Source organism: Rhodnius prolixus, unplaced genomic scaffold, assembly GCF_049639745.1.
Source record: "Rhodnius prolixus isolate KJV_2025 unplaced genomic scaffold, Rpr scaffold_5, whole genome shotgun sequence".
In the NCBI taxonomy this organism is placed as follows: Eukaryota; Metazoa; Arthropoda; class Insecta; order Hemiptera; family Reduviidae; genus Rhodnius; species Rhodnius prolixus.
In genome coordinates, this window is record NW_027411624.1 from 4,177,895 (window position 1) to 4,204,896 (window position 27,002).

At 37.4% G+C, this 27,002-nt stretch overlaps 1 protein-coding gene across 2 annotated transcripts in view; it reads left to right on the plus strand.

Moving 5' to 3' along the window:
* Positions 1-27,002, plus strand: part of LOC141458844 (cell adhesion molecule 2-like) — a 601,780-nt gene that overhangs the window by 440,376 nt on the left and 134,402 nt on the right. For both annotated transcript variants that reach the window (XM_074137381.1, XM_074137380.1), the window contains exon 4: positions 14,207-14,342. In XM_074137381.1, the coding sequence (XP_073993482.1) occupies positions 14,207-14,342 (136 nt within the window). The remainder of the gene's footprint in view (positions 1-14,206; positions 14,343-27,002) is intronic.

Consider the following 27,002-nt stretch of genomic DNA (forward strand, 5'->3'; position numbering starts at 1 on the left):
AGCCATGTAGAGGAGCTTTAATCACTTCTTTGTGCTAAATTTTATCAAAATCGGACTAAGCTTTGTAGAAATATTAGTAATAATAGTTTTAGAAAGGGCCTTATTTGGGTGGGGCAAACTTCCCTTCTTATGAGGCATAGCGTCGAGACTTTTAAAGTACAAATCTGTACAAAATTTTGATTCGAATGACACTTCATTCATGAAAATCGGTTCACGTGTCGATAATTTGAAACGATTGCTATACTTCCCCTTAACAAGTGTAAGAGCAGATCGTCGCTTTATTGTTATGTAGGGGAGCCCTAACCCTATCATCCTATCAAATTTTATCAAAATCGGGCCAAGATTTACAGAGTAATTAGTAATAATAATTTTGGAGGGGGCCTTACATAAAGGGGGCTAACTCCTCTCCCATTCGATGTACAGGGCCGAGACCCCCAAAAGGCACATCTACATAAAATTCCGAATCGAATGACACCTTATTCATGAAAATCGGTTCACGCGTTTAGGCGCTACGTTGTTTACAAAAAAGGTAACAACAAGAACAACAAGAAGAAGAAGAAGAAGAACAAGAACAAGAACAAGAACATTTTTTGAAAAAGCCGTTTTTGCTCATTTTCGGCAACTTTTTTCTCGAAACCTATTAGATCTGGGTGGTTGCAAAAAAATTACAGCTATAAAGGAGTGTTTGCTCTATATTTTAAAGAAAATTTGGAAATTTTATCTTTTATAGAAAAAGAGAAAAAAATTGTCAAAGTTGGGTGTTTTTCAACGTTACGCTTTTTCGTGCAGTTTTTGATGGTCAACCCTTATACAACTGTCCTACCGGACAGTTTTAATACATCTACAGGTGAACTTAAAGAGAAAAAGGAAAATGAAACTCAACAGAACATAAACTGTTAGTAAATAGGAATCTAGGCGATACAAAATCATAAATAAAACCTCCGCATTACTGACTGAAATAATAACATTACACATAGTTTTAATAGGCGAAGATTGAACATTACTCTTGTAACAAAATACTACGTAATCTCATTGCCTTAGTAATATCGTAAAGTTATACACGTCAAATACTTGAGCTTTGTTCGTACATACAAGAATGTTTGTTAAAGAAGTATCTGACTGACTATTAAGGTATCTAAACGTCCGAGTTAATCTATTCCCTTATTACTGTTCATAATTTTTGGTGACCGAATCATGGTTTCAATAGGATGAAAAATTAATGCCATTTTCAGTCTTGACAAACTTTATTATGCCTAGCTTTCGACCTAGGGATCTAGGGTCATCTTCAGGGCCAATTTACAAAGTTTACAATGTTCTACATCAGGGATGAGCAACACGCGGCCCGCCAAGCATTTCTAAAATTGAATTTATTTAATCGACTTTCTCCCATCAATATATTGTTATAAAATTAATTATAATAAAATGGTAGTACATACTAAACCGAAATATTTTTTTATGGCGAGTTACTTGTCGACGACGTGTTTAAACATGCAATACGGACGTTTAGTAAATTATTAGTAAGAGTTAATCTATGTGCGGCCCGCAAAAAAAATTTTAAATTTAAATTGGCCCATTGATTAAAAAGGTTGCTCACCTCTGTTCTACATCATTGGTTGGTGTGTCTTCTGTCTTGTCCATGTCATTCCTTGCCTATTCCCTATTCCCTTATGCTTATCATTCGTCAAAAGAGCGACGAGACATTTCCAGTTTCCATGGAAATAGTTTCTTCTTCATCTGGAAAGGATGGAGAATGATGGAGGAGCAAGAAAAGTAAGGGAAAAAAAAACCTTGCTGGCGGTAGCCTGGAATCACTAAATCTTCAAGAACTTAGAATAATTATGAAGTTGAAAAACCCTAGTTTTTCCTGCAGGCAGAAAAAGGAGCGGAAAACCCGATAGGGTGCAGGGGTATAATCTGAAACAAAATTTTAACCCGTCCACGGTTTATGTATTATGGAATATGGGTTTATTAAAATAAATGCTGGAAATATGTAAGCCATATTATTTATGAAACAATATATTTGGGAAAATTACTATCTAAATTTTCACGATTCAGTGGAAATTAAAGCAATATGTTTGTAAATATAACAGGGATAGTTTTTCCACTCAAATTCATTTATGTAACGAATTTAATTTTCATTTATATTTCATGTACGTATACTTCTTCTCCGCTATAAATACGTAATTATTTCTTGTGGAAAAGCTTTCATTATTGTTTAGTGAAAATTTCTCTATATCTACGAACGAATAGTGCTGCATTTAATTACACTATTACCTACTTTTCATAATACATGTAGTATAATAAAATCATCCCTCCAAATGGGCGCCACGGAAGCCGAGCGGTTAGAGGCGAGATCTGCAAAGCTAATATGCATTGTGGTACTGGGTTTGATTCCCGGTCTCTAGGCCTTGGATTTTATTTAACGGTTAATATGAGAAATTTACAGTAAAGTATGTTAGGCGGTTATAGGCTAGACCCGCAATGCTAAGATGTATTGCTGGTTTAGTGTGTTCAATTCCCCCGGTCTAGGCCTTGGATTTTATTTAATGGTTAATATGAGAATTTTATAGTAAAGTAAGTTAGGCGGTTATAGGCTAGACCCGCAAAGCTAAGATGTATTGCTGGTTTAGTGTGTTCAATTCCCCCGGTCTAGGCCTTGGATTTTATTTAACGGTTTAATATGAGAAATTTAACGGTAAAGTATGTTTGCTAGTCGCCTCCGTCCACGACACCTAATTTAGTAGTTGGACGTAAAGCCCCGCCTGAAAAAAAATAAAATCATCCCACCAAATTGATTATAGTTAGTAGTTTTTAAAACGAAATCAATGCGTCCTCAAAAAATTTAAATGTTTCCCTTCTCCAGGTGTTTCGCTAAACTATATATAACGTGAAAACACTTTTTTAGTGCCTTTTGGTTTCTCTGCATAATAGAAGTTTCAGGGTTTCCTGAAACAAGTATATTTCAACGAATTTATTGCGTAATATCTACATGATTCTGTCATGCTTCTTCCATCTGTGAAATTATTGTTTACATGATATGAATCCTTCACATCAAAGTCCAACATAAGAAGCTTATCACACATAGATTTCTACGACCATATTCATTAGCGATATTAATACGAATTAATTTAATACAATAAGGTTATGTTATGTAAATGTTGTATTGATTTCTATATGAGATACAGCTTTAAATATTTACTTTCTACATAGAATAAAGTTGTATTTGATGTGAGTTCAAGATTATTTTGAGAATATACTTCTGATATTGCTACAAGAAGGCAACTATTAAAGCTCAAAGAAAAAGTCATTGGAGCTTTTTTTGGGAAACTCTCAAAATGCTCAAAAAAAAGTTCGAGTAAAGTAGCACTTCCTTCCGTTAAGCAGTTTACGCCCCCAAAACTGTCGCATTTTCAGTTGGCTGCTAAGCCACATATTGAATTTATTAAACTTACTGCGATTTTAAACTTTTTGATAACCCCTCAAAGTTGATGCTTCAAAATAGTCTCTACAACTACTTAATACTTCATCGCTTCAATTATTAAGTTCATATCGATTGTATTAATTGAAAACCGGATTCCTGCTAAGGCTTTGCGTTAAGATTTCCTAGTAGCAGGAAGGAACTGTCTCTCTCTCTCTCTCTCTCTCTCTCTCTTTCTTCCTAGCTTAGTTCCTTAATTGGTCTTGGGATCTCCCAAAAGGATTTAGGAAACCATCTTCCCCCCCTCGTCACCGCTTTCTTTAGTGCTAGAACAGCTTTGCTCTAGAAGATAGGGAGGTTAGAGTGCGCGCACCAGCGGATAAGTGAAAGATGGAAAATTACTCCAAGCCAGGGGAAGTGATGCAGAGGTCCTTAGTGTTGTAGAACGGGGTAATATTTAGGTGGCTTATAGAAGCGGAAGTGGCTATATTAGAAGAGTTTGGTGCAACTATCTCTCTCTCTCACTCACTCACTGACAGGATTGTCTGGGCAATCCTTGTTTATCCTGGTTCCAGAGGTCCCAGGATAAGGTAAGAAGAAGAGCTCTTCGTGTATTTGTAGTAGTTCGTTTATGGTGGAGAAGTGGTGCAGGAAATAGTAAAAAGGGATAAATCTATGGGAATTGGAAGGCTTTAGGGTGTGGAACAGAAGGGTAACAGTATAAGGCCCTAGGATAGTGGAGTAGAGGGGGTGGGGAGGCTATAGCCGAGGATAACTCAGTTTTGCAGGTTGATGGAGACGCCGATAGCAGCTAGAAGTGGTCTCTTTGGTGGTAGTATTGGAAGGCCATCTCAGTTCGTCAGGACCTCTTTGGTCCAAACCGATAACTAACAGCCACTGGCGTTCAGCCAATAAATAACATTGCTACCACTTCCTGTCCAAAAGAAAAGTATACATATCCTCTTATATTTCCTTAATATAATATTGACAACTATGAAATAGTTATTGGACATTTGATTTTTCACTTTATCTTACACCGCTAAGAGAAACCATTGTATTTCTTGCAGATTTTCTAATTTTGACTTTTCTACTGAAATATCCAGAGGTCCCCTGAGTCCGAAAAGTGATATTTTAATAAATTGTTCACTATTGTAAATAAATTTTTGTCGTGAATACGTCTTTAAATTTGAATCATATGGAGGCAATCCAAAAAAACCTAATGATAACAAAATCGGGGGATACAGTTTGGCATTATAGTTTCGAATCTATCGTCTACATCCAAAATTAAATTAGACCACTGGATAGCTAAAGGATCAAAGAATTCATTACGATAAGCGAGGACTGTGACACATCGCGCGAGGTGGAGGGGGAAGCGCCGCCATTTTGAGATAATTTTGCTGCGTATCGAGATTTGCAATTAGCATAACTTTTGACTCGGAGAAGCTAAGATGTTTGTTTAAGTTTTAATCGTCAGCTGTCGTCACAATCTATCGATTGTATGTGAAACATTAGTGTAAAATAGTGTCAGTGAATAAAATAAAGATGTTAGAATAAAAAAATATTATCAAAAATATATAATGTCGGCCTTTACGCGTCGAAAAGCCAAAACCAAATACAGAGATCGTATACGGTTGGAAAGGGCTTCTCAAGAACAATCGAATGGTAAAAGTCGCAAAGCCGGTGGAGTCGCCATATATCGCAACATCAATAGCTTTCACTGATTGTAATAGAGTTAACATTGACATTTCGGAAATTTATTTGGAAATGAAAGACGCAGAAGCTGGTGATGTCTGTCTGGTAAACGAAAAAGGCCAATGGCATCTTCAAATTCGTACTCGGGTGTGTGTATATCCATCCGGGCACAGCGTTAGCAGAAATTAAACTCTTTATGTTACGATCGTTGTTAAAATATTCCAAAATCATCTCTAAAATTATACCCGATTACGAGCCTGATCTTACTACTACAATTATGGTAGTTGGAGACTTTAATGATGTCTCACAAAACCGCTCATTGCCCGACTTCATGCTCAATGCGAGTTCAATTTGTCTTATATTGAAACTTCTCCAACAACGTTAGGTAATGCCTACATTGATTTAACGTTTACCAGAAATGTATCTTGTGTGCCATTTGTGTCGTACTATTCGTATCAAAGTCCTATAATTAATAAAGTTATATTGTAACACAGTAATTATTTGTTTCCTTGATTTCATCCTAAATACATAAATAAAAATATTTTATATAAAAAATTAACCCGTTACGTAAACGTATTCACGTACAACACACGGCCGTGTCCATGATACAGCCACAGTAGAGCTTTTTTTATTTTTCTTAGTGGGTGAACAATACTTGGGAGAATTGGGAGATATTTATTTAGGGAATACAAGTCCTTTATTCCTTGAACGGTACAGAGAGAGTGGGAGCGAGAGAGAGAGGGTGAAGTGTTATGTGTGTTTTGAGAGGAAACGAAGAAGTTCCCTTTTGTTCTGGATGATGTAGCCCTTTTGTTCGCCCTTCAATGGCTGTTCTTATATAGTGGGTTGAAAGATGTCAACTTTCGCTTGCCAGTACATTTATGTAGTAGGTAAACTCCTTGAGGTTTGCGTTTGTCCTTTTTCTCCCTTAATGAAAAGGGCACTAACAAGTAAAAGCTACGTAAATGGTCAACATTTAACCATCAACCTTTTTTTTTTTTTATTGTATTTTCCCTTAACGATGGTAATTTTTCGAAGTTGAGATTTTCATTTATCAGTATCAGCTTCACTTATTGCAGAAATGTGGTGCAGTTGTGAAAATAAAGTAAAAAAATAACGGTCCCTAACTTTTTTGAATGCAAGCTTTAGGCAAGTTTTGAGTACGAAAGCGTAAAGCAAGATACTTAACTTCCACGTCTTAACTCTTAGCTTAAACTAACCCAGTATCACATCACAGCTCTGTAATTCTCGCCTCTAACCGCACGGCTATCCTTATGTCTAGCATCTTGTGTCCTCAAAAGTATTGATAATACTTAAGACGTACTTAATACTTAAGGTTACCCAACGCAGGCAAACTGGACTCTACGACTGTTATTTCCTCTTCTCTCACGTGACTCCAAAATGACTGTGGACCAACAAACTACTCCTTCACAAAGTAGTCATCAGGCCGATGTTGCTCTACGCCTGCTCCGCCTGGAGCCCCTGACTTGTAGTAGCAACATCAAACAACTTCAGATAACCCTGAACAAAATTCTGGTGACTCGCAACAGACTCTCCACGACGCACTAGAATTGACTCACTCCATGGAGACTGCGTCCATTATCCCCCCCCCGGTACACTCCTATATCCAAAATCGTCTGCTCAAACTCCTTTCCATCCTAGACTGCCATCCTAATCCATTCTGCCGCGACATAGCCTCCTACAGATCCTTCTACAACATACAGACACAGAAGACTAAAACATATCCTACTCTAACTCTCTACACTAGCTGCAGGTTTTTCCTCTCCTTTTTTCCCTGCATTCCAATCCTCCTCACCTAACTTTTCTCTTACTTCTCTTAGTTAAGAAGGTTGAAATGTTTTTTATACATTTATACTTCTTTATTTATTTTATGTATTGTATATATTTATTAAAATAAATATTTATTCTTCTTCTTCTTATAAAGGTTACCAAGATGACTAGACATATCGAATTAATAGAAAGACATTCCCAGTTTTTTTTTTTAGTCCCTGTTCCTTGTTGCAAACATTATTTAAGGATATGCCTTAGTTTTGAATATATTGTGCAGGATTAATTTTTTAAACCAAACCAAAAACTGTTTACAATCGGGCAGTGAGTTGTAAGAAGCTCCTTAAGGAAGAGGAAATGTAAGGAGCTGAGTTCGTTCCTGGCATCTCTCAAGCGAGGGAATTTCGCCTTCAAAAAAATCTTTTCTTTTTTATTTAAAACGGATCTTTCTGGAGAAAAGTCCAAATCTTAATTTGTACAAAAAAGGTAAAAAAATTAAATAACTCCACCACCTGTCTTCTTACATCATACACCTATCCCACCAGCCGACCATGTGCGGTACCTTGGAATGTACCTAGACAAGGGACTTACCTGGAACCCCCATACGAGACTTAAACGTACCGAACTGTAACAAACGATACAAACTTCTAGCCAGACTACTCGCTCAAAACGCTCAAAACTCTCACTACAGAACAAATAACAGCTCTCTGCTCACACCAATATGGACTTACAGACTCGGAACTTTACGGAACAGCTAAAAAAATCCAACATCAATAGACTGTGCAAACACTCCAAAATCCCATTCTATATGTTAGTAGACGCTCCCATTCTATATGTTAGCAACCACACACAATACATACAGATCTCCAAATTCCACTCATCTTCGAACTTGCCAAAATTCGATTTAAAAATTTACATCAAAATCTCTCATTTCATCCCAACCCTTTAGCTGCGAACTTGTCTTCAACTGAGGCTACCCTCCAGTCCTCGGAGACGGCTGTGGCGCCGTTGGCCCCGTGACCAACTCTAGGTGACTAATGGCGGCCATCACTGGATGACCGTCATTCACGTCTGCGACGTTACTGTATACCTACATTTATCTCATTTACTTATTGTACCCTGTAGGTTCAGGTGTAAATTTCATTAAAAGGATATAAAACAAAAAATAATAATAATAATAATAATTCAGTTAAAAACTGATAAAAAATGTGTTCCTGTGAGCGAAGTAAATTAACCAAATAACAGTTGACCTAGACAGTGAATAAGGCAACAAAACATGGCCATAAAAATGAGATAAAGATAAAGTTCCCCAGTAAAACAAAATGGATAAGATAGAAATTCCCCCCCACTTCTGGAGGCCACAAACAATGTGTGTGTGTTTGTGTAAAGTAAAATTGTAAACATTAAAGCACACATATACGAAAATTTGTTTTTGTGGAATTAACTGTGGTTGGGGAGGGGGCTACAAAAAATAAAAAATAAAATAACAAAGTTAAAGTTGATATCTTTGTTTACCAGTAGTTTCATTCATGGCGATACCCAAACTGAAAATCGCCAAACATCTGAACCGTCCACCAACTTGTCGTACCATTGATATATGTAGCTATTTATTAGGCGTTTTGGATGTTGGCCAAAGATCGTCTTTGCCCTAACTTCCACCCACAAACTGATATACAAACTACTACACTAACACTAGCACACCAACATCTTCACTTACATACAAAAAAACCTGTACAGGAAGTATCCCTCGTCTTCTTCTTTTTCAGCTGCCTACATATCTCGAGATCTATTTTTGTAAATGATAAATATTTAAAAAGAAATATACTTTTAAATTGATTAGTTTAAAAATTAAACTATATTCAGAGGTTTTATTGAATTTACACTTTCTCTTATTTTAGAGGAGGTACACGAGGTGTGGCTATTAAATAACGAGACTGATGCTGCTACAGGAAGAACTATGCATGCGCCAAATCCTAACGCGACCGATAGCTGTGCAGCGTAAAGCCTTCTCTTTCGATTTAACAGCGTCTCACGTGTTTTTGTAGAGAAATCTGTCTGACCGGAACCTGAAGTGTTTGTATACTTAGAGGTGTTAGTTTCGTTTTGCCGAAAACATGATATACTACACATGTAGTAGGAGCAACGAATTGTCGGTGAAATTTCACATCAAAACTTGGTAAAACCGCTACTGAAACGTATCTTTTATTAAAAAGAAGTTTATGGCGAAGAATGTTAATCACGTGCGCAAGTTTTTGAGTGGTTCAAGCGTTTCCAAGATGGCTGGAGAAGACGTCGGAGATGATGACCGCCCGGGTCGCCCTTCCACGTCCAAAACGGGTGAAAATATCGATTATAATTAATCAACATTACTACCGGCGAGGTGCTTGCTCAACTCTGGTGAAAGAGTAAGGAAAAAAAAACGACAAGATTTGTGGAAGAACAAGTCATGGGGGTTCTCCATCAAGACGACGCGCTGCCAGCTACACTGCATTGTCTGTCGCAAGTCGTTTCTAGCCAAGTACAACATCCCAGTTTTAGGCCATCCGCCTTATTCGCCTGACCTGGGCGCCCCATGTGACTTTAGATCTGTTCCCCAAAGTCAAATCTGCCTTAAAAGGAACACGATTTCAGCAGTCCGTTGAAGCTGTGAAAGGAAAAGCGACACGCTACATACAGGAGCTGACAGAAAAAGACTTCCAGCACTGTTTCTGAACAATGGTAAATACTCATGGAGCGTTGAAGGGATAGGGGAGGGGTGTTTATTGAAGGTGATAATAACTAAATATGTATAAATTTAAAATAAAATGTTTTACAGCAATAGTCTCCTTATTTAATAGCCACACCTCGTAGTACCGTCGGCTGGACTAGCTTTAGAGGGCACAACATATCTAAGTTGGCCGCACTGCTAACCTTCCTCCCTGAAACATCTGAAACGGTTAATCAATTCCAGAGTCATTATTTTCCGTAATAGCCAGGGGAAAAAAAGTCAATATGAACTGTTGGGACTTACTGGATTAAATTGCAGGAAATGTGTCTTGGCATCGCGTGAACTTGAGACAAAAAAAAGAAAAGGAACATGCAATTCGATTGTAACACATGCATTAGTTCCGATAATGTTGAACTCGATTTGTTGCGAGACTGTCAATACTTTTTGTTGCCTAATGTTTTATTCAAAATAAGGCAGTAATGCTCTCAGTAGAATAAGTTGGAAGGGGAGAACTGCTAGGCGCCTTGGAATAAATAACAAGATGCTAACAAGACATTCAATCAAAGGCTGGACCAAATTTTTATTTTCCAAGGAGGTTACAGCTGGAAGGAAAATTGTTCGTAAAGTGTACAAAACAAAAGAGCTGGGTAATCTGTTGGTTGTCCATAGTTGTCGTACTTAGGAGTGTAAGAAACCTCTAACATATATTTAAGATTGTTTACTTTTACAATGATCTTTGGCGTTGGGCAGTATTGCGTAACGATGTGCTATATTGCGGAAATTGTGCTATAGTTTGTACAGCTTTTAGGTCATTTGCGAAGGCAGCGTAGAAGTAATCACATGTTATGGAAGGAGAGATGTGTGAATAGTGGAGTGATTGTGATGAATGGGAAGCAATTTACTGATTGATTGCGTTGTGACTGGGTGAAACAAAAATCTTCGCATTAGTATTGATTTTTAGTATAATACGTAGTATTGGTAAAGGGTTATTTAGAGGTACACAGGAGAATTGTTTGTCTGGAATGAATGTAATTTATTGATTGAATAGGAATCATTGAATTTAAACTTCAATTCGTTGGTTTTAATGCAGGTTTTAGGTAGCAATGAGCCTTTCAGGGAATATAGTGGAATCCTAGGAGGAGTGGGGTAAGCTGGCTCTGGAGCAGGATCGTGTATCCGGGTTTTCCTGGACTGGTTCACGCAGATCTTGACTATTTCCGCTGCATTATTACAGGACGGTATGAGTGAAAGCTTCCTGGCCCCTTAATAGTTCATTAAGGGTCACTTTTAGGCTTAGTACTTATCATACTGAGAGATTCAGTAGCACTGCTGATAAAACTGCTTCCTAATCAGTGAATAATGACCATAATGCAGAAAACTATGTGAATGCAAATCAATGACTGAACATACAATTGACTGAAACTTGCTCTACTTCAAGTTTCATCTTTCTAGGGAGGATGAATTTCGGAAAATCTATTGGACCAGTCCTCGAAAATCTCTTTGAAATTTCACCCACTTTGCGGAGCTGGATGGGTATCACTGTTACCGAGGTAATCTCTTACAAAGTATTTTTTTTTCAAATTCAGGGGACCTCAATATATTTCTGCAATAAGTGAAGCTGATAAAACAAGATACATAGAATAAGTGCATGAATAGCATGAGAGGAGAATTCACCCATAGGTGAAACTCCCAAAGAGGTACAGTTCCAACTATTGTTTACTAGCACTTACTTCATTTAGAAGATCATGAGGCCACCTGCGCTCTTCAACCACCTAGGAGGATTTCCTGGTAGAGTAGTAAGTTGGGCTACTAGAGGATTGGGACGTGAGGTGGATTGAAGTTGTGGAATTTAATGTAACGGGATCTTACAGCTTCTGGAAACATAGGGAACCAGGAAATCTCTGGTGCAAGATAGAGTTAGGATACAAAGTAAGGAGCATTAGCGATTCTACGGAGTGTTTTTGACTGGAAGGATTGGATTCTTGTAGATATTGGAAGCTTTAGCTGAGCCCTTAAGTTCCATTCCGTAAGTCCAGGCAGGTTTCAGTATCATGGAGTAGGATAAGTCGTTTATTCTGTAGTGAGAGTTTAGATCGCTTGTCGGGAAGTCTGAATCTTCTGTTCAGTTATTTCCGTCTGAGTCTTTTTTAAATTTTTGTTTACTAAAGAAACAATCTTTACCTACATCTGCGTAACTCCAAGGAGGGGGTTTTCTTCCCTAGGGAACTTCCAAACTGAACTTAGTTTTTATTAATCACTATAAATACCATTTAAGAGCTATTAAGTGTTAAAATCATTTACTCAAACTTTAGTGGTTTTCATTAGATATTACTATCTTGTATACATAAACCTAAGGGCCTCCGCTATCCCCCCCCTTTAGCAGCGATAAGGTAGTCAATTAAATGTACTATCTCCTTTGGTTAGAACATCGCTTCGCAAAATCACTTGCTTCTACTTCCCAGATTTTGGGGGCCCTAGCCAAATCTTCTCTAATCAGTTTAACCATTCAATAGCTTCTTACCACCTTTATCCCCTCCTTGCTCTATACAAGACCTGCTGAATTGAGTTAAATTCCTTGTGAAAGCAAAGATATATATTATTTGTGTTGAACTAATTTTAGTTATTAAGATGAACCCAACTATAGAAAGAGGATGGTAATATTAGTGTATGATTTGTTACAGCATTACTTAGGAGCATGGTAAAGTACCAGTTATTATACTGAGAGAAGAGCTTAAACTTGCAAAACTTCCTTACGAATCCCGTTTAAATGAAGTTTCCGGTAAAAATTGTTCGAATAAGTGTAAGAGACTTCGAATTCAGTTTAAGTGCTAAGTTAAAAAAACAAATAATAATGGAAACTATTTCCGCTAAAGGAAAAAAAAATGAGAAAATCTATTCACTAAAGAGATATTTCCGGTTCAAAATTGTTAAAAAACGATTTGAAATTTCCTTCTTCAATTCAATATTAATATTATTAACGTGATGGAGGCCATGAGTTTCCTCGGATATGACCTATCAGAGGAAAGTTCCTTATCTGCCTCAATAATGCTGTGCAATTCATCCCTCTCTTGGGCCGCTCTTCTCCATCTTCTTACGCCCAAATCTCTCCAGATCCTGTTCAACATTGTCCAGCCATCTCACCCGGGGCCTCCGTCTCCTTCTAGCCCTCATGGATGTCCAAAAAATAGTTTCTTGGCTATTCTTTCCTCCCCCTTTCGTTCCAAGTTACCTAACCATCTAATTCTTCTTTGTTTGATAAAGGCCAACTAGGTCCCCAGATCAGCATAAAGGTCTCTGACTTCCTTGTTGGTCCTTAACCTCCATCTGTCCCCTTCCAGAATGGAGCCATATATTCTTCTCAAAATTGTTTCTCTTCCAGGCAGTAAGGAAGCGTTTCATCCTTCTTAGTAAGAGCCCACGTTTCGCTCCCGTACATCATAATAGGTCGCAAAATCGTCTTGTAAGCATGTAATTTTTGACAATCTATAAATCTATTTAGAAGACAGGACCGTACATTATATTGAGATGAAATTTAAGAAAGATGCCTGTCCACACCTGTGTTCCCGAATTTTCTCACTTGTAATAGAATTTTTTTTTTTGGGAATAATATTTCGAATAAACTTTGAAGACTAACGTGAGCGCAATGTGAAAATTTAAAGAAAATTATTGGAGCCATTTTGGGGGGGGGAATAGAGACGTCAATTGATTAGAGTGGTACTTCCGGTGGTTGAGGAATTTTGTTGCCAAGGTTACAGGTAGAATCCTCTGGTTGGTTCCAAATGAAATTATAACGATTTAGTTAACTGCAAGTTTTAAGTTCATTGTTTAAACTAGCGTCCGTTTTATTCATTAAACATTTAATATTTATAATAAATAATACATAATTTATTTTGACAAAGAAATACATTACTGTAAGAATATACAGAAGTGGTCGGCTTGCGTAGAAAACTTTTGGTAACGCCTGTGAATAAACATACAGCCACCAAACACACATCTGGAGCACTTTATAAGCTGCTTGCTATGTGTTAGTATTTAGAATCACGGTTTCCTGTTCCCCATTTTGGTACGTGCGTGTGTGTGTGTGTGTGTGTGTGTGTACGCGTCCAAATTACCACCAAGAGTGTCTGTTGTTCCTCTGGAACTTTGTTACCTTCATTAGTTTAGATATACGGCTGGGACCAAAGCAGGTCTCAAAATGGCGGAGAATGGATAAGTTTGTACAGTAGAGGACCATAACGCACCGACCTAGAAAGAGCAAAACAGTTTGTTAGTTACTAGATATGTGTTCCGGCCAGCGACAACGACGAGCAACATCTGTGGTGTTTTTAGCGCGTGTTGTACTTGATTTAGTGTCATAAAGCAAAACATCTGTTCAATGATGAGTTTAGGAATAATAATTCATTCTTTTTGCCCCCTCTAACCATTTTTTTTTGGGAGGGGAAGGGGGAAATGTCCCCAAAGTTTGGGAAAGCGTTTTAAACCTAAAAAGAATTACTAATTAAATGCTTTAGAAACTTATCGATTGATAACTTCCTTTGCTTGAAATATTCCTACAATTTAATGATAGTATAAATAAAGATTATTTTGTTTGTATGTTTCAGTTGAACGCATCCGGTCCAGATCGTGTTGTACTGCGAGATGTACAAATGAATCTTGCCGGCAGATACAGCTGCGAAGTTTCAGCGGATGCGCCCAACTTTCACACTACTGTTGTGTCTGTTTCGATGCAAGTTGTTCGTAAGTACAAGTCAAAAATTATTGCCATTTTTATTTTTAATTCTTTATCTTATTATAATCCAGGAAAATTAGCAGCTTTTTCGAGCTTTTTATAGGGTATTTACTTTTAATATCAATTTTGACACCTTCTAAGAAAAAGTTCACTGCTTTAAGCACTGTCAGTACAGCAAAAAACAAGGACATCTACAAGCCAGAAATGCGAATAGAGAAGTACATAACTCGTTCCTGCTGCGAGTCAACTATCATTTACTCCAAAATCAGATGATATTCACTAACCTTCCCCAAATCTTTAGGACAGAACCCTGTCTATTCTCTGCCAAGTTGGCAGCAGTCTATTTGAATGAAGAACCATTTAAATTAATAGTTCGAGGAACAGAGGATCTATGGGCGGCAAGAAGGTTGTTTTGGTGAGGAGATTCCTTCTCTACTGCAGAGTCCCCTGGTTTCTTCCAGGAATGAGATTGTTTCATTTTAAGCAAATTAATTGGTTTTACACTAAATCAGCCCTACTCGTCCTCTCCGTTTTCTGCTGTAACCTTACTTTCTCCATCTTATTTCCTTCCTTTTGGGCTTCAGTTACGGAATATTCCAGTTCTCATTTGGTTATTTGCAATCCCTTATATTGGAACAGATTTTAGTAAGGGATGACATTAGCCTAAATAACACTGCGACCTAAAATATTTTGTAACGTGAACGTAATTGGGAGATTTTAATTTTATAGGATGTCATTACTAAAGATTACGCAGAATAAAGGAACTATCAGATATTTGTAAAGTTATTTGGCCCCAAAGTTCCATTTTTTCGATATAACTTTGGGGTTAGTAGGAAAACAACTCACCAGGGGTTGTTGCTGGCGACTGTATGGTGGAATTCGAGGCCAAAAAAGTAAAAATTGGTTTGGCCAAACCAGACATATATTATGCCAAAGTATTGCCCTCGGCATGGGGCGCCACGGTAGCCGAGCGGTTATAGGCTAGACCCGCAATGCTAAGATGTATTGTTGGTTTAGTGGGTTCGATTCCCCTGGTCTAGGCCTTGGATTTTATTTAATGGTTAATATGAGAAATTTATAGTAAAGTATGTTAGGCGGTTATAGGCTAGACCTGCAATGCTAAGATGTATTGTTGGTTTAGTGGGTTCGATTCCCCTGGTCTAGGCCTTGGATTTTATTTAATGGTTAATATGAGAAATTTATAATAAAGAATGTCAGGCGGTTATAGGCTAGACCCGCAATGCTCAGATGTATTGTTGGTTTAGTGGGTTCGATTCCCCCGGTCTAGGTCTTGGATTTTATTTAATGGTTAATATGAGAAATTTATAGTAAAGAATGTCAGGCGGTTATAGGCTAGACCCGCAATGCTAAGATGTATTGTTGGTTTAGTGGGTTTGATTCCCCTGGTCTAGGCCTTGGATTTTATTTAATGGTTAATATGAGAAATTTATAGTAAAGAATGTCAGGCGGTTATAGGCTAGACCCGCAATGCTAAGATGTATTGTTGGTTTAGTGGGTTCGATTCCACCTGGTTTAGGCCTTGGATTTTATTTAATGATTAATAAAAGAAATTTACAGTAAAGTATGATTGCTAGTGCCTCCGTCAACGACACCTAATTGGTAGTTGGACGCTAAGCCCCGCCTGAAAAAATGGACGATTACTTTACTTTACTTTTTTTTATTGCCCTCTGTATCAACTTTAAGACGTCATAGGCTTAGAGCAGCGTTTCCCAACCTGTGGTACGCGAGTTGCTGGTTGGTGGTAGCCGAAAAATAATCAATAATGGCGGTCATAAAAAATTGAAGCATAAAAGTATCATAGAAACGTTTTTTCCTATAATTCTTATGAATTATTTTTATTAATAATTATTATACAGTAAAGTTAATATGTACAGTTAGTCTGTACTAATAATGTTAAGTCTGTCTCAAGATATATACAAGAAAATATAATAGCACATTTAACAGGATTAAAATTGTCGGACTACTTTCCAAACACCGAAAACACAAATGATAATTGGATTTTAAACCTTTTCTATAAAGAAAATTTATGAAAATTATCATGTGACTGAACTTAAGTGATAACTATGTAAAAATCTACTTTAAAAGACTGAAATGAGTAAGCTCTATCCAAGTAACATTAAATTTAATTGGTACTTACAGGTAGCTAGATGCTTAAAAGTTATTAATTTAGAAGATTTGGTTACAAATATAATAATCCTAAAGAAGAACTTTGTAAAATAAATGATAATTTTGAGGAGAAAAATATGTACGCAATTTTTTATTATTAAAAAAAAGTTTTAAACCTAAGATCTTACACTTTACAAAGATTATAAGGTGAACATGGACTTGGAACTCCTTTGTAACAGATTAATTGTATTTCTTTTGAAATAATCATGATAATAATTATAAAATAACTTACTCGGAATAACAAATTTCACGAAATACAATCATTTTTACGAAGTGGTACAATTTAGCATCATGTACTACCAAGTGGTACGCGAGCAGAAAAAGGTTAGGAAACGCTGGCTTAGAGTATTAAGAGTTAAAATTTCCGCCTACAGTAAGGGCTAGGCATAAAAGTGATGAGCCTAATTCTCTTAAGGTCCATAGCCCTTTTGCATTCACCAGTTAGAAGCTAGAACACCAATTTCCTTTTAGTGATTTTCCCCGTCCGAGAAAACAACACCAAGGCACACAATGCTCCCTGATTAATTCCTCCCGGAGGAAATAAAACAAAATGTCCAAACATCCATCAGTGGCACTCGCCAACCGCTAGTTTTAAATTACCCTGAATTTGAATAAACCATTTCCTGGAGTCTCACATCCGGGGTGAAATAGCAGCGGCAGAATTGTAGCTTCCCCTCTCTTTCTCTCTTCCCCTTTTAATTTCAGGTATTTCCATAAGTCTTACTTTAAAACATGTTCAAATATAAGACCCCCCTCCTGATGCCCCTACAAATACAAGGTCTTAAAATAAATGTTTTTTAACCCATTCCTCGTTTTAAAACCGACCACCGCGCGGTTCTATACTAAAAAGGGGAAATTACGAAAATGGGTTTCCACTTGTGTTTTGTTGTAGTATACTGTTTTAGTAGTTGCGAGGGGGGCAGGAAGTAGAGGGAGTAGTATTGGGAGAAGGAAGTAGGATAATTAATTACATGAGGGGGGAGCAAAGGCATTATGTGCCGTTATAGGCACGGCTCAACTGGAAACAGACGGCGGTGCTGCTTCTCTCTCCACCACTTCGCCGACCATCCTATCCTCTCCACGCCACGCACAAGTGGTACTAAATAATTAATTAGGAAGCGACCGGAGGTGAAATAAATTACTCGCTTTTGTCTTGTGAAAGCAATTAGCGATGATACTGGCCGGAAAGGAAGTGAAGTTGTTAATGTTGATAATAGCAAGAAAAGCGGAAGGAATAAGGTCCGCTGATTTCCGTTTTTCGGATGTAAGAAGTTCGGATAAAGAAAGGACAACTGTTTTATACTCAAATTTTAAAAAAATCTGATACTTGATAAGGTTCAACAAATGTAACCATCCACGTACTCAAAAATCTCATCTTAAAGAACGATTCTTTCAAGTCAAACAAAACTACCAAATCCCTCCTCACTCTTTGAAGATACCGGAAGTAACGCTGCATCCCTAACTAGCTAAACATTAATGGTCAATGATGGCTGGCTGAAATTAATGTCAATTGAACACAAAAAGTTTTTGAGTTAGGACTTTCAGCAGTCGATCTGCTGATACGCCCTTTACTGGAGAATTCTGCCTTCTTGTTAGCCAGCCCCCATCTAGCTTGGGTACCATGGTATGGTTTTAGCTATGTCCCTAAGTCTTCTAGGGATAGAAAGTGGAAGGTGGATTATTGTTAGGGCAGAACCTTTTTTAGAGCTTTTCTTTTGTTGGTAGGTTTTTTGTTCAAAGCCACGCCCTTTACACAGCTGAGATTCTGCAATCCAATCGTACGGCCCGCTGCCTCCTTTATGCATGACACAATTTTTACTGTCAACAAATCCAGATCCTCCTTGAAAACCAAAATCTTGAACTTGATCTTCCTCCTGTACAGCAACAAAATTCCCATTCTTGTTGTTAACATCATCAAATATCCCCTAGGTTTGTGGATGGACTAAAGACTTCAACGAGATGAACACACGTTGAAGGCCTTTTTCTTAGACTTTAAAGACTAGTTCTCAGACTTACCAAAACTCTCAGCAAACAACTATTTATTGATCCAGAAATCAATTTTGCAAAACAATGGGGCATCTGCAAGATTACAAAAGATCCAACTGCAAATAATCTATTCGTTATACCAAGGGCAAAATTTATCAAGTCCATAACTAACGTGTCCAACTTGACCTTAACAGGAATTCCTTTCGCCTAAGTAATTAAAAGTAAAGTAATGCCTATTTTATGAGGCGGGACGTCCAATTACCAATTAGTTGTCGTGGACGGAGGAGTCTAGCAAAGATACTTTACTGTAAATTTCTCATATTAACCATTAAATAAAATCCAAGACCTAGAACGGGGGAATCGAACCCACTAACCAACAATACATCTTAGCTTTGCGAGTCTAGCCTATAACCGCCTAACATACCTTACTATAAATTTCTTTTATTAACCATTAAATAAAATCCAAGACCTAGACCGGGGGAATCGAACCCACTAACCAACAATACATCTTAGCTTTGCGGGTCTAGCCTATAGCCGCCTAACATACTTTACTGTAAATTTCTCATATTAACCATTAAATAAAATCCAAGACCTAGACCGGGGGAATCGAACCCACTAAACAAACAATACATCTTAGCTTTGCGGTTATAGCCTATAACTGCTCAGCTACCGTGGCGCCTGCTTAGGAAATTAGATGATCCCAAATTTTGTAATGACCTCTTCCCATATCGGGTTGCACATTTTAAATTTAAAGAAGCTGTGGTTCAAATGAAGCCAGATAAACTGCGATCTAAAAGATCTATTAAGGCCACCAGGGGAAAGAAAAATAGGTACCAAGAAAATACATCCTTAAGCTTAATTCCTGAAGAATCTCTTTGGATAGAAAAATATCCCTCGAAGGATATCCTTGACAATATAAAATTTTAAAAGAACGAGTTCATATCTGTTCGCCAAAGAGGTTTGCATTATTAATAATAAAGCTTTACCAAAAGCTTCTCTCTTTTTTGGATTTTAAGAGCTTTTTAAAAGGGCAGTTTGTGAAATCAATAAAGTTCCACTTTTTCGGCTTGTTCAATTAAAGAAAAATATGATAATTATTAACGCATCAAAGCGGGACTTGATATGTAAGCTACTAAGTTCTTAAGTTTTCTTTTGAAAAGCTTTTTTCCCCAGCTTATCAGCGGAGGAAATTAATCAAAACTGAAAGAAAGAAAACTTCTTGACCAGATTCTTTCCCCCTACCGCTTTTTCACTTTATTTTCATTTTTCCTCGCTCCTACCACTGTTATTCTTCCTTCCGCTGTGCCCTTAAGAAGAGGAGAGAGAGAGATATAGAGGACGCTCTCTCTCTCTCTCGTCTCTGGAATTTTTTATTAACCCTTGGGTTATGGTTAGGGTTAGAGAATTTACCACTTTCTCCCTCAACCCACTTTTCCAACATATTCAGCGCATTTTCTCTCGGCAAGTCGATAGCGGCTAGAGAAAGAAAACAGAATTTCCACCAGTATGGTGTGGTGTTATTAGCAAAGAGAGGGGAAAAACTGGTTTTTGCCCCTTAAACCACTGTTGAGGGAAGTTTCAGTGTGGTCGCGAGTTTCACTTTTCTCTTTTTTTTTTCTGGAGTTTTAAAGGATGCTGGTAAAGGAGTGGTTATGTTTCTGGTGTTCTCCACAAAAATCTGCTTTAGTTATTTTCTGGATATCGGACTGTGAATCTGATTTTACCACTCTTTTCATCTTCCTCCTCTTTCTTTCTAACGTCTTAATCTCCTTTCTGAAGATATCCAAAAAAAACTTTGCTAATAATAATTGCAAAGAAAATATAAATACATGATCTGAAACACCCTTGATACTCTCTGACATTTCAATCATTACAGATGACACTTTGCAAATTGTTAAAAACTAGAATGAGGTATTTATAGAAACAGGTAAAGATCATCCCAATCTGCAGGCTTCCCTCTCTTTGAGGCAATTTTTAGCTCAAGGGTACAGCACAGTTGTTTGTTGCAGTGAGTCTTTATTCACAAATATAGCAACTTGGCAACTCTCCGGATTTCTCTTGAGAACCTGGACGGGAAGGATATATCCTCCTCTTCAGTGACAACTCCTTAATTTGTAGTTCCACTTTTGGAATATTAGGAAGGTCGTTGCAAGAGTATAGATCCCCCTGACTAAAAGCTCCCTGAGATATTCTTAGACTGGAAACATAGTGGAGCGGCGAGCCAAGCGGCGGTTGATAGTTGCTTCAACTCAAAGAGGCCGACAAGCAGCGTGCACATAGTAACCGAGTTTAGTCGCCTTTCTCCTTTCGACGAGAAGATGATGGAGGAATTATTTCTATATGAAAATTCTTCCTTGAAAATTTGGTATTTACAGCAGCTTATTAGCAGGAGCTGCAGTGTTCATGATATAAAACAGGACTAGGCATGAACTTGGTGAATTCCATTACCTGTACCAACAACTTCGGGAGCATCCTGGCAAGTTTCATGCGTATTTTCGAATGTCTGTTTCAACATCTGATTACATACTAACCAGTGTTGAAGGCATGTTAATCAAGAAAAAGACGAATTTCAAGGTTAACCCCATTAATCCTGTCCCATTTCTTATCCAACACAAATCGGTTGTGATGTACTCGTAGAAGATCCTTTTGGTCTTACAGAGGTTTCTTTAAAAAAACTACACCAACAAATGCAGCAGTATCCATCTTAACCTTTGAAAATTGAACGCAATAGGAGCGAAGAAATCATACATGTCACAACACGTTGCTCTACTCTCTCTCTTGGTAGCGTTGCTCTATCTTCGCTTTGCTCCTCACTATGCGCGGTCCGTATGTTAACTTGTGTTTGTATTCGCCGCTTTGCTCTTCGCTATGTTTCCAGCCTTAGGGAGCGGCAGAATTCGGTATTGCATCAGGATGAATCCTCTTCAAGGAGAGTTATATCTCGTAGAAGAGAGTGTTGTATTATTGATTAGTTATTCTCGATTCTAGGTTCCCCATTCCTCCAAATGAGAACTTGGACTAGAAGAGAGTACCTTCTTAAATAACCTCCTTAACTTGAAGTCTCCTCCTAACCATAGGCTCCTCCCTCTCTGTTCTTAGAACTTTCTTGGACAGCCTGGTTCCATTAATTAGAGGAACCATCCCTTAAGAGCGTTTGGGGAATGGCCTGGAGTTTCAGTAAGTGGTTAACCTCCTGCCTTGATAGATATTGAAAGAGAAATATATCCTTAGACTTTTTTTAATTTTGGGACTGTCTTATTCAAAATGTAGAGGGGCCTTTGTAGATTGTAGATTGTATTAGAAGGGTGGTTCCACCAAAAAGGGGAAGGAACGCAGGCAATCCAAATTGCCCATTGTTGCCCGTCCACCACTCATCTCATGAGAGATACCGGGGCTTTAATAAAACAACAAATCCGGCTGAAGGTTGCCAGAAGCTAATATTATAAACTAATAAAGTAGCAACAGGACACTAGGGATCATGGCGACTCAATCGCCCCAGTGCACTGAATAAACCTAGAAAGTTCTGGTAAAGATTACCAGATGCCACAATCTCTGGGAGAGGAAACATTTAACCTCCCGAAGACGAGAAATCTAGTTTTCAGAATAAACTGGGCACACCTCTACAGAGTGCCGCACAGTCTCATTGGACACAACGCAGCCCGACGCAAATTGGTGACTGGGTAAGGCCCTCATTTGAAATAGAGGGGCCTTTGAAAAAAGGAATGTTGATTTGGCATCCAGGAAAGCTTATCCCATGATAAGCCAGATCCACAAAAAAAATTATTGACTCAAAACTATGAGCCCTAAAAATGTTAGTACTGAAAAATCTGTGCGTATGGAAAATGCTCTCATGGAGACCGGATGTGGTGGAAAAAACAAAACAAAAATTAAAAAACTCACAACTTCCGCGTTTTTTAAGCTGTCTTAGTATTCTGAAATAGTAGCAGTTCTTGACCATTGATATTATTGTTGGGGAAGAATCATGAGTCCCTGAAGATGAACTAAATACGATATCTTCCGAAAAGTTTGGCGTAATAATATTCTTTTTTTATGTAACTAACCAAACTCAAGATTCCTCAAAAATAATATTTCTAGTAAAAGTTCTAAGTTTTAAGAAAATGTAATTACATAATAAAATAAATATTTAAAAGTATAATAAATATGTCAGAAATATTTAAGTCAGAAAAAAAGGGATTTTAGAAATTCATTAGCTAACTTGCTTTAATTACAATCACGGCCAATTAAAAAACGGAAAATACAACTAAATATCATGTACCGAAAACCCGTTTTTCCCTTGCTTTATTATTAAAATTGTTTTAAAAAATTTCCTTTGTTCATCGTACCACTAAACAGAAACGTATTAAACAGATTTTCTTTTAACAAAAACTAAAAGAAAAAAGAAAAATAATAATAATAACAATCTAAAGGGAGAACACTCATTATAATTACAAATAGGAGAAATGTAGAAAAAGGGAAAATCCTTTTCTAACTTGATAAGTTTTCCCTTTCAAAAAATAACGAAACAAGTGGAGTGGTGGCCAGAATCACAGGGAAAAACAAGTCGGAAATAAGAAAATGGAAAGTAAGAAAGAAAACAGAAGCTTTTCTAATGGAATAAAAAGGAAGAAGAAAACTATCTATGACGCGGAAGAAAAGGAAAAGTTATTCGGTGGGAGAAGGGGAATAATTAGGGAAACCGAGAAGAAGGAAGTGGGGGGGGCATTACTTAATTAAGTATCAACCTGGTTGGGACTTACCACTTCACTTACCATCGACTGGTCCTTGCAGAAGTTGTTACAAATAATTCAATTTTCTTCTTTTTGGTTTTTCCTAACCCCTAAATCATTTCCCTATCCTTATTTATGAAACAGAGATACTTCACAAAATAAAAGGAAAATTCTATTGGAAATCAAGTTTTGAGCTTTAATATTTTGTGAAAAGGTTTTCCTTTATTAAAATTAATTTTTCTTTAAAATTTTTATTTTTAAGAAAATCTAGAGGTAAACTAGTGTTGTTCAAGAGCTGTGAGCTTTAATAAGGCTTTAAGGTTCGAACCTGGAGCGCTCGAGCTCTCTGGGTTCAGCGGATGGCTCGAGTCAAAGAGCTCGAGCTGAAGTCTCACAGAGAGCTCGGTGAGCCTCCAAGGCTTGGCTCAAAAGGCTCGTTTTTTTTTTTGTTTTTTATATGGAGCATTTTATTTGTACTAATTAAAAAAATTCATTTCTTAAAATGAACACGAACTCTACAAACACACATCAACCACTTACAGGACTGGCTTACACAAATGGAGAATCAAAACTAACGTTACGAAATCAAAGTTTATACGAGGGTCGTTTGAAAAGTCCGTGCAAAAATAAAAACTACTTAATTTTTTGGGGTAAACCTTTTTTATTTTTCAACATAGTCTCCTTTTAGGCTTATACACTTCGTCCAACGCTGCTCTAATTTGTTGATCCCTTCCGAATAATAGGATTTGTCCAAGTCTGAAAAATAGCCATTCGTTTCTGCAATCACCTCCTCGTCTGAATAAAATCTTTTTCCCGCCAGCCATTTCTTCATATTGGGGAACAAATAGTAGTCCGAGGGAGCCAAGTCTGGAGAATAGGGGGGATGTGAAACGAGTTGGAACCCTATTTCCATTAATTTTGCGACCACAACTGCTGAGGTGTGAGCTGGTGCGTTGTCGTGATGGAAAAGGACTTTTTTGTGGGCCAATCGTGGGCGTTTTTCTTGCAGCTCGGTTTTCAAACGGTCCAATAACGATGAATAATATGCACCTGTAATAGTTTTACCCTTTTCCAGATAGTCGATGAGGATTATTTCTTGCGAATCCCAAAAGACAGTCGCCATAATCTTTCCGGCCGAAGGAAGGTCTTCGCCTTTTTTGGCGCAGATTTCCCCTTGGTAACCCATTGTTTAGATTGTTCTTTGGTCTCAGGAGTGTAGTGATGTATCCATGTTTCATCCACAGTGACGAAACGACGCTTAAAGTCCTGCGGATTCTTCTGGAACAGCTGCAAACCGTCCTTGCAACACTTCACACGATTTCGTTTTTGGTCAAGCGTGAGCAATCGCGGCACCTATTTTGCGGATAGCTTTGTCATGTCCAAATGTTGATGCAAAATATTATGTACCCGTTCATTCGAGATGCCCACAGCACTAGCAATCTCACGCACCTTCACTCTTCTGTCATTCATCACCATATCATGGATTTTATCAATGATTTCTGGAGTAGTAACCTCAGCAGGGCGTTCATCGTCACTTGTGCCCATATGGCCACTCCGAAAATTTTGAAACCACTTATAAACTGTTCTAATCGAAGGTGCAGAGTCACCATAATGTTTATCAAGCTTCTCTTTAGTCTCCTGAGGCGTTTTGCCTTTCATAAAGTAGTGTTTAATCAACACACGAAATTCTTTTTCGTCCATTTTTTGATAATCACTCGACTTCCTCGATTCAAACGAATGCCAAACATAAAGAAATAGACCGATCTGGCTGAAACTTGGTGTATGTTGTTCAAAGAGATGCTACTAACTAAACATAACCTCGATACGCACCAGTGGTGCTATCTCTCCGACTTTACACGGACTTTTCAAACGACCCTCGTAGTATTTACTCTCAGACGGAAAATCCTATCTCCTATCATCTTGAACCAAACTCCTATACCAGCTGTGGACAAAGTACGCTACCTTGGACTACGAGGTATACCTAGAAGCAAACGGTTGACATGGAATCGCCCAGACTAGACTGAAAAGACAAGAAACTAACCAACGCTACAAAACTTCTCGCCAGACTACTTGACAAACGTTCGAAACTTTACCTACAGAAACAAAAGACTCTTATATCTACTGTTACTGCGACCTATTTGGTCATACGGCATCGAAGTACTTATTGGGGGATCAACTAAACCGTTCCAACTCACTAAACGCCTCCAGGCATTACAGTCCAAAAATACTTCGAAAACTTCTTAACGCTCCGTTCTATGTACGTATCTATCCTCACTATCCACAATGATCTCAAAAATCCCTTTCATTACAGATTAGCAAGAACACTCGTTTCTTCAAATTTCATTCCACTCTACAGCAGCATATCGTGGACTGATTACCCCAGAGTTGCCTGAAATAAAATTCAGTCTAACTGGGCGCACTAAAAAACAAAGCAATAAGTGACGTAAGCCGATATTCTGAGCGTCATAAAATTATAAAATATTTATTTATTGCCATTCATTATTAAAAATGACAAAAAAAACAAAAAACGCATCACCCTCACAAGATATTAATATTGCTAACAACTTGAATGAAATGTTATTCCCACAATCAAAAAAATTGATGGTCAAAAAATAAAAATAAATAAAAAAAAAAAAGCAATTACCAATAAAAACTCCCCACATACTAGAAAACTTGACACAAAAGTATTTTTCAATTTCTATTGGGCTATAAATTATTTTATCATCCAATAGCTTGCGGCTGGGCGTGCTTCTATATACCAATTGGGCCGTTTCAATTGCCCTAATAACGGTAACACTTATTTCATTTTTTTTTTTTACCAGTTTTCAAGCGAAGGGCGCAAAAATTTAATCAATTAAATTCCAATTGTATTAAATCAAAAAAATTAATTTTAATCGTGGGGGGGGGAAAGCGATTGGGAAAGGAATCGTTAATTAATATTAAATGATTGGAATGTTTGTGATTCGAATTAGATAAACGGATGTGAAAAAATAAATGCGACTTTTTCCAATAATTTTTCCAGTCTCTTACGCCAGGAAATTTTGCGTCAAAAGTTTTCTTAAATTTTACTTGAAAAACTATACATCAACGATTTACTTTAAAATTATTTAGTTTTTTTTAAAAAAAATAGGGGAAATATCGTCATTTCCAGTTCATGTCGTCATTAATCTGATGTTCTAACTTCTTCCTGTGTAAATAATGGTAGGGTGGGAGATTTCCAGCGTTAGTGGAAATGATCGTCTGGAAGAAGAGCCGTAAACTGTCTGGAACAGTGATTCTTTTGCGTGCCGCAAAAGTTTTGAAGTGTGCCGCCAAATTTTAGAAATGCATCCTATAAAAATTATATATTAAATATGTAGAAGACGATATGAGAGTAGCATTATCATTTATACGACCAAAACTATAAACTGTAATTAACAAAAAAAGAACATCAAGCTCAAATTTCTCACTAAAAATATTCTTAATATTAACTTGTAATTAATCTCTTAACCAGTTAAGCGTGTTCGACGTCTATACTTGTGAAAAATACATAAAATTACCATTAACTATAAAAACTCGAAATTTTAATAAAATACAATAAGAATAATTATTTGGTGGGATGTTTCCTTTATCTTACCAATAGAACTGCCAAGTATTTTATACGGAGGGGGTTGGTGGGAGTCAGCCAAATGATAAGTGGTTGGTACATGTTTGGTCTCCCGCATTAGAGATTGGGGAATTAAGCACACAAATAGAAGCTCTCAACCCTTGTGCAATGCCCGTTTTTTT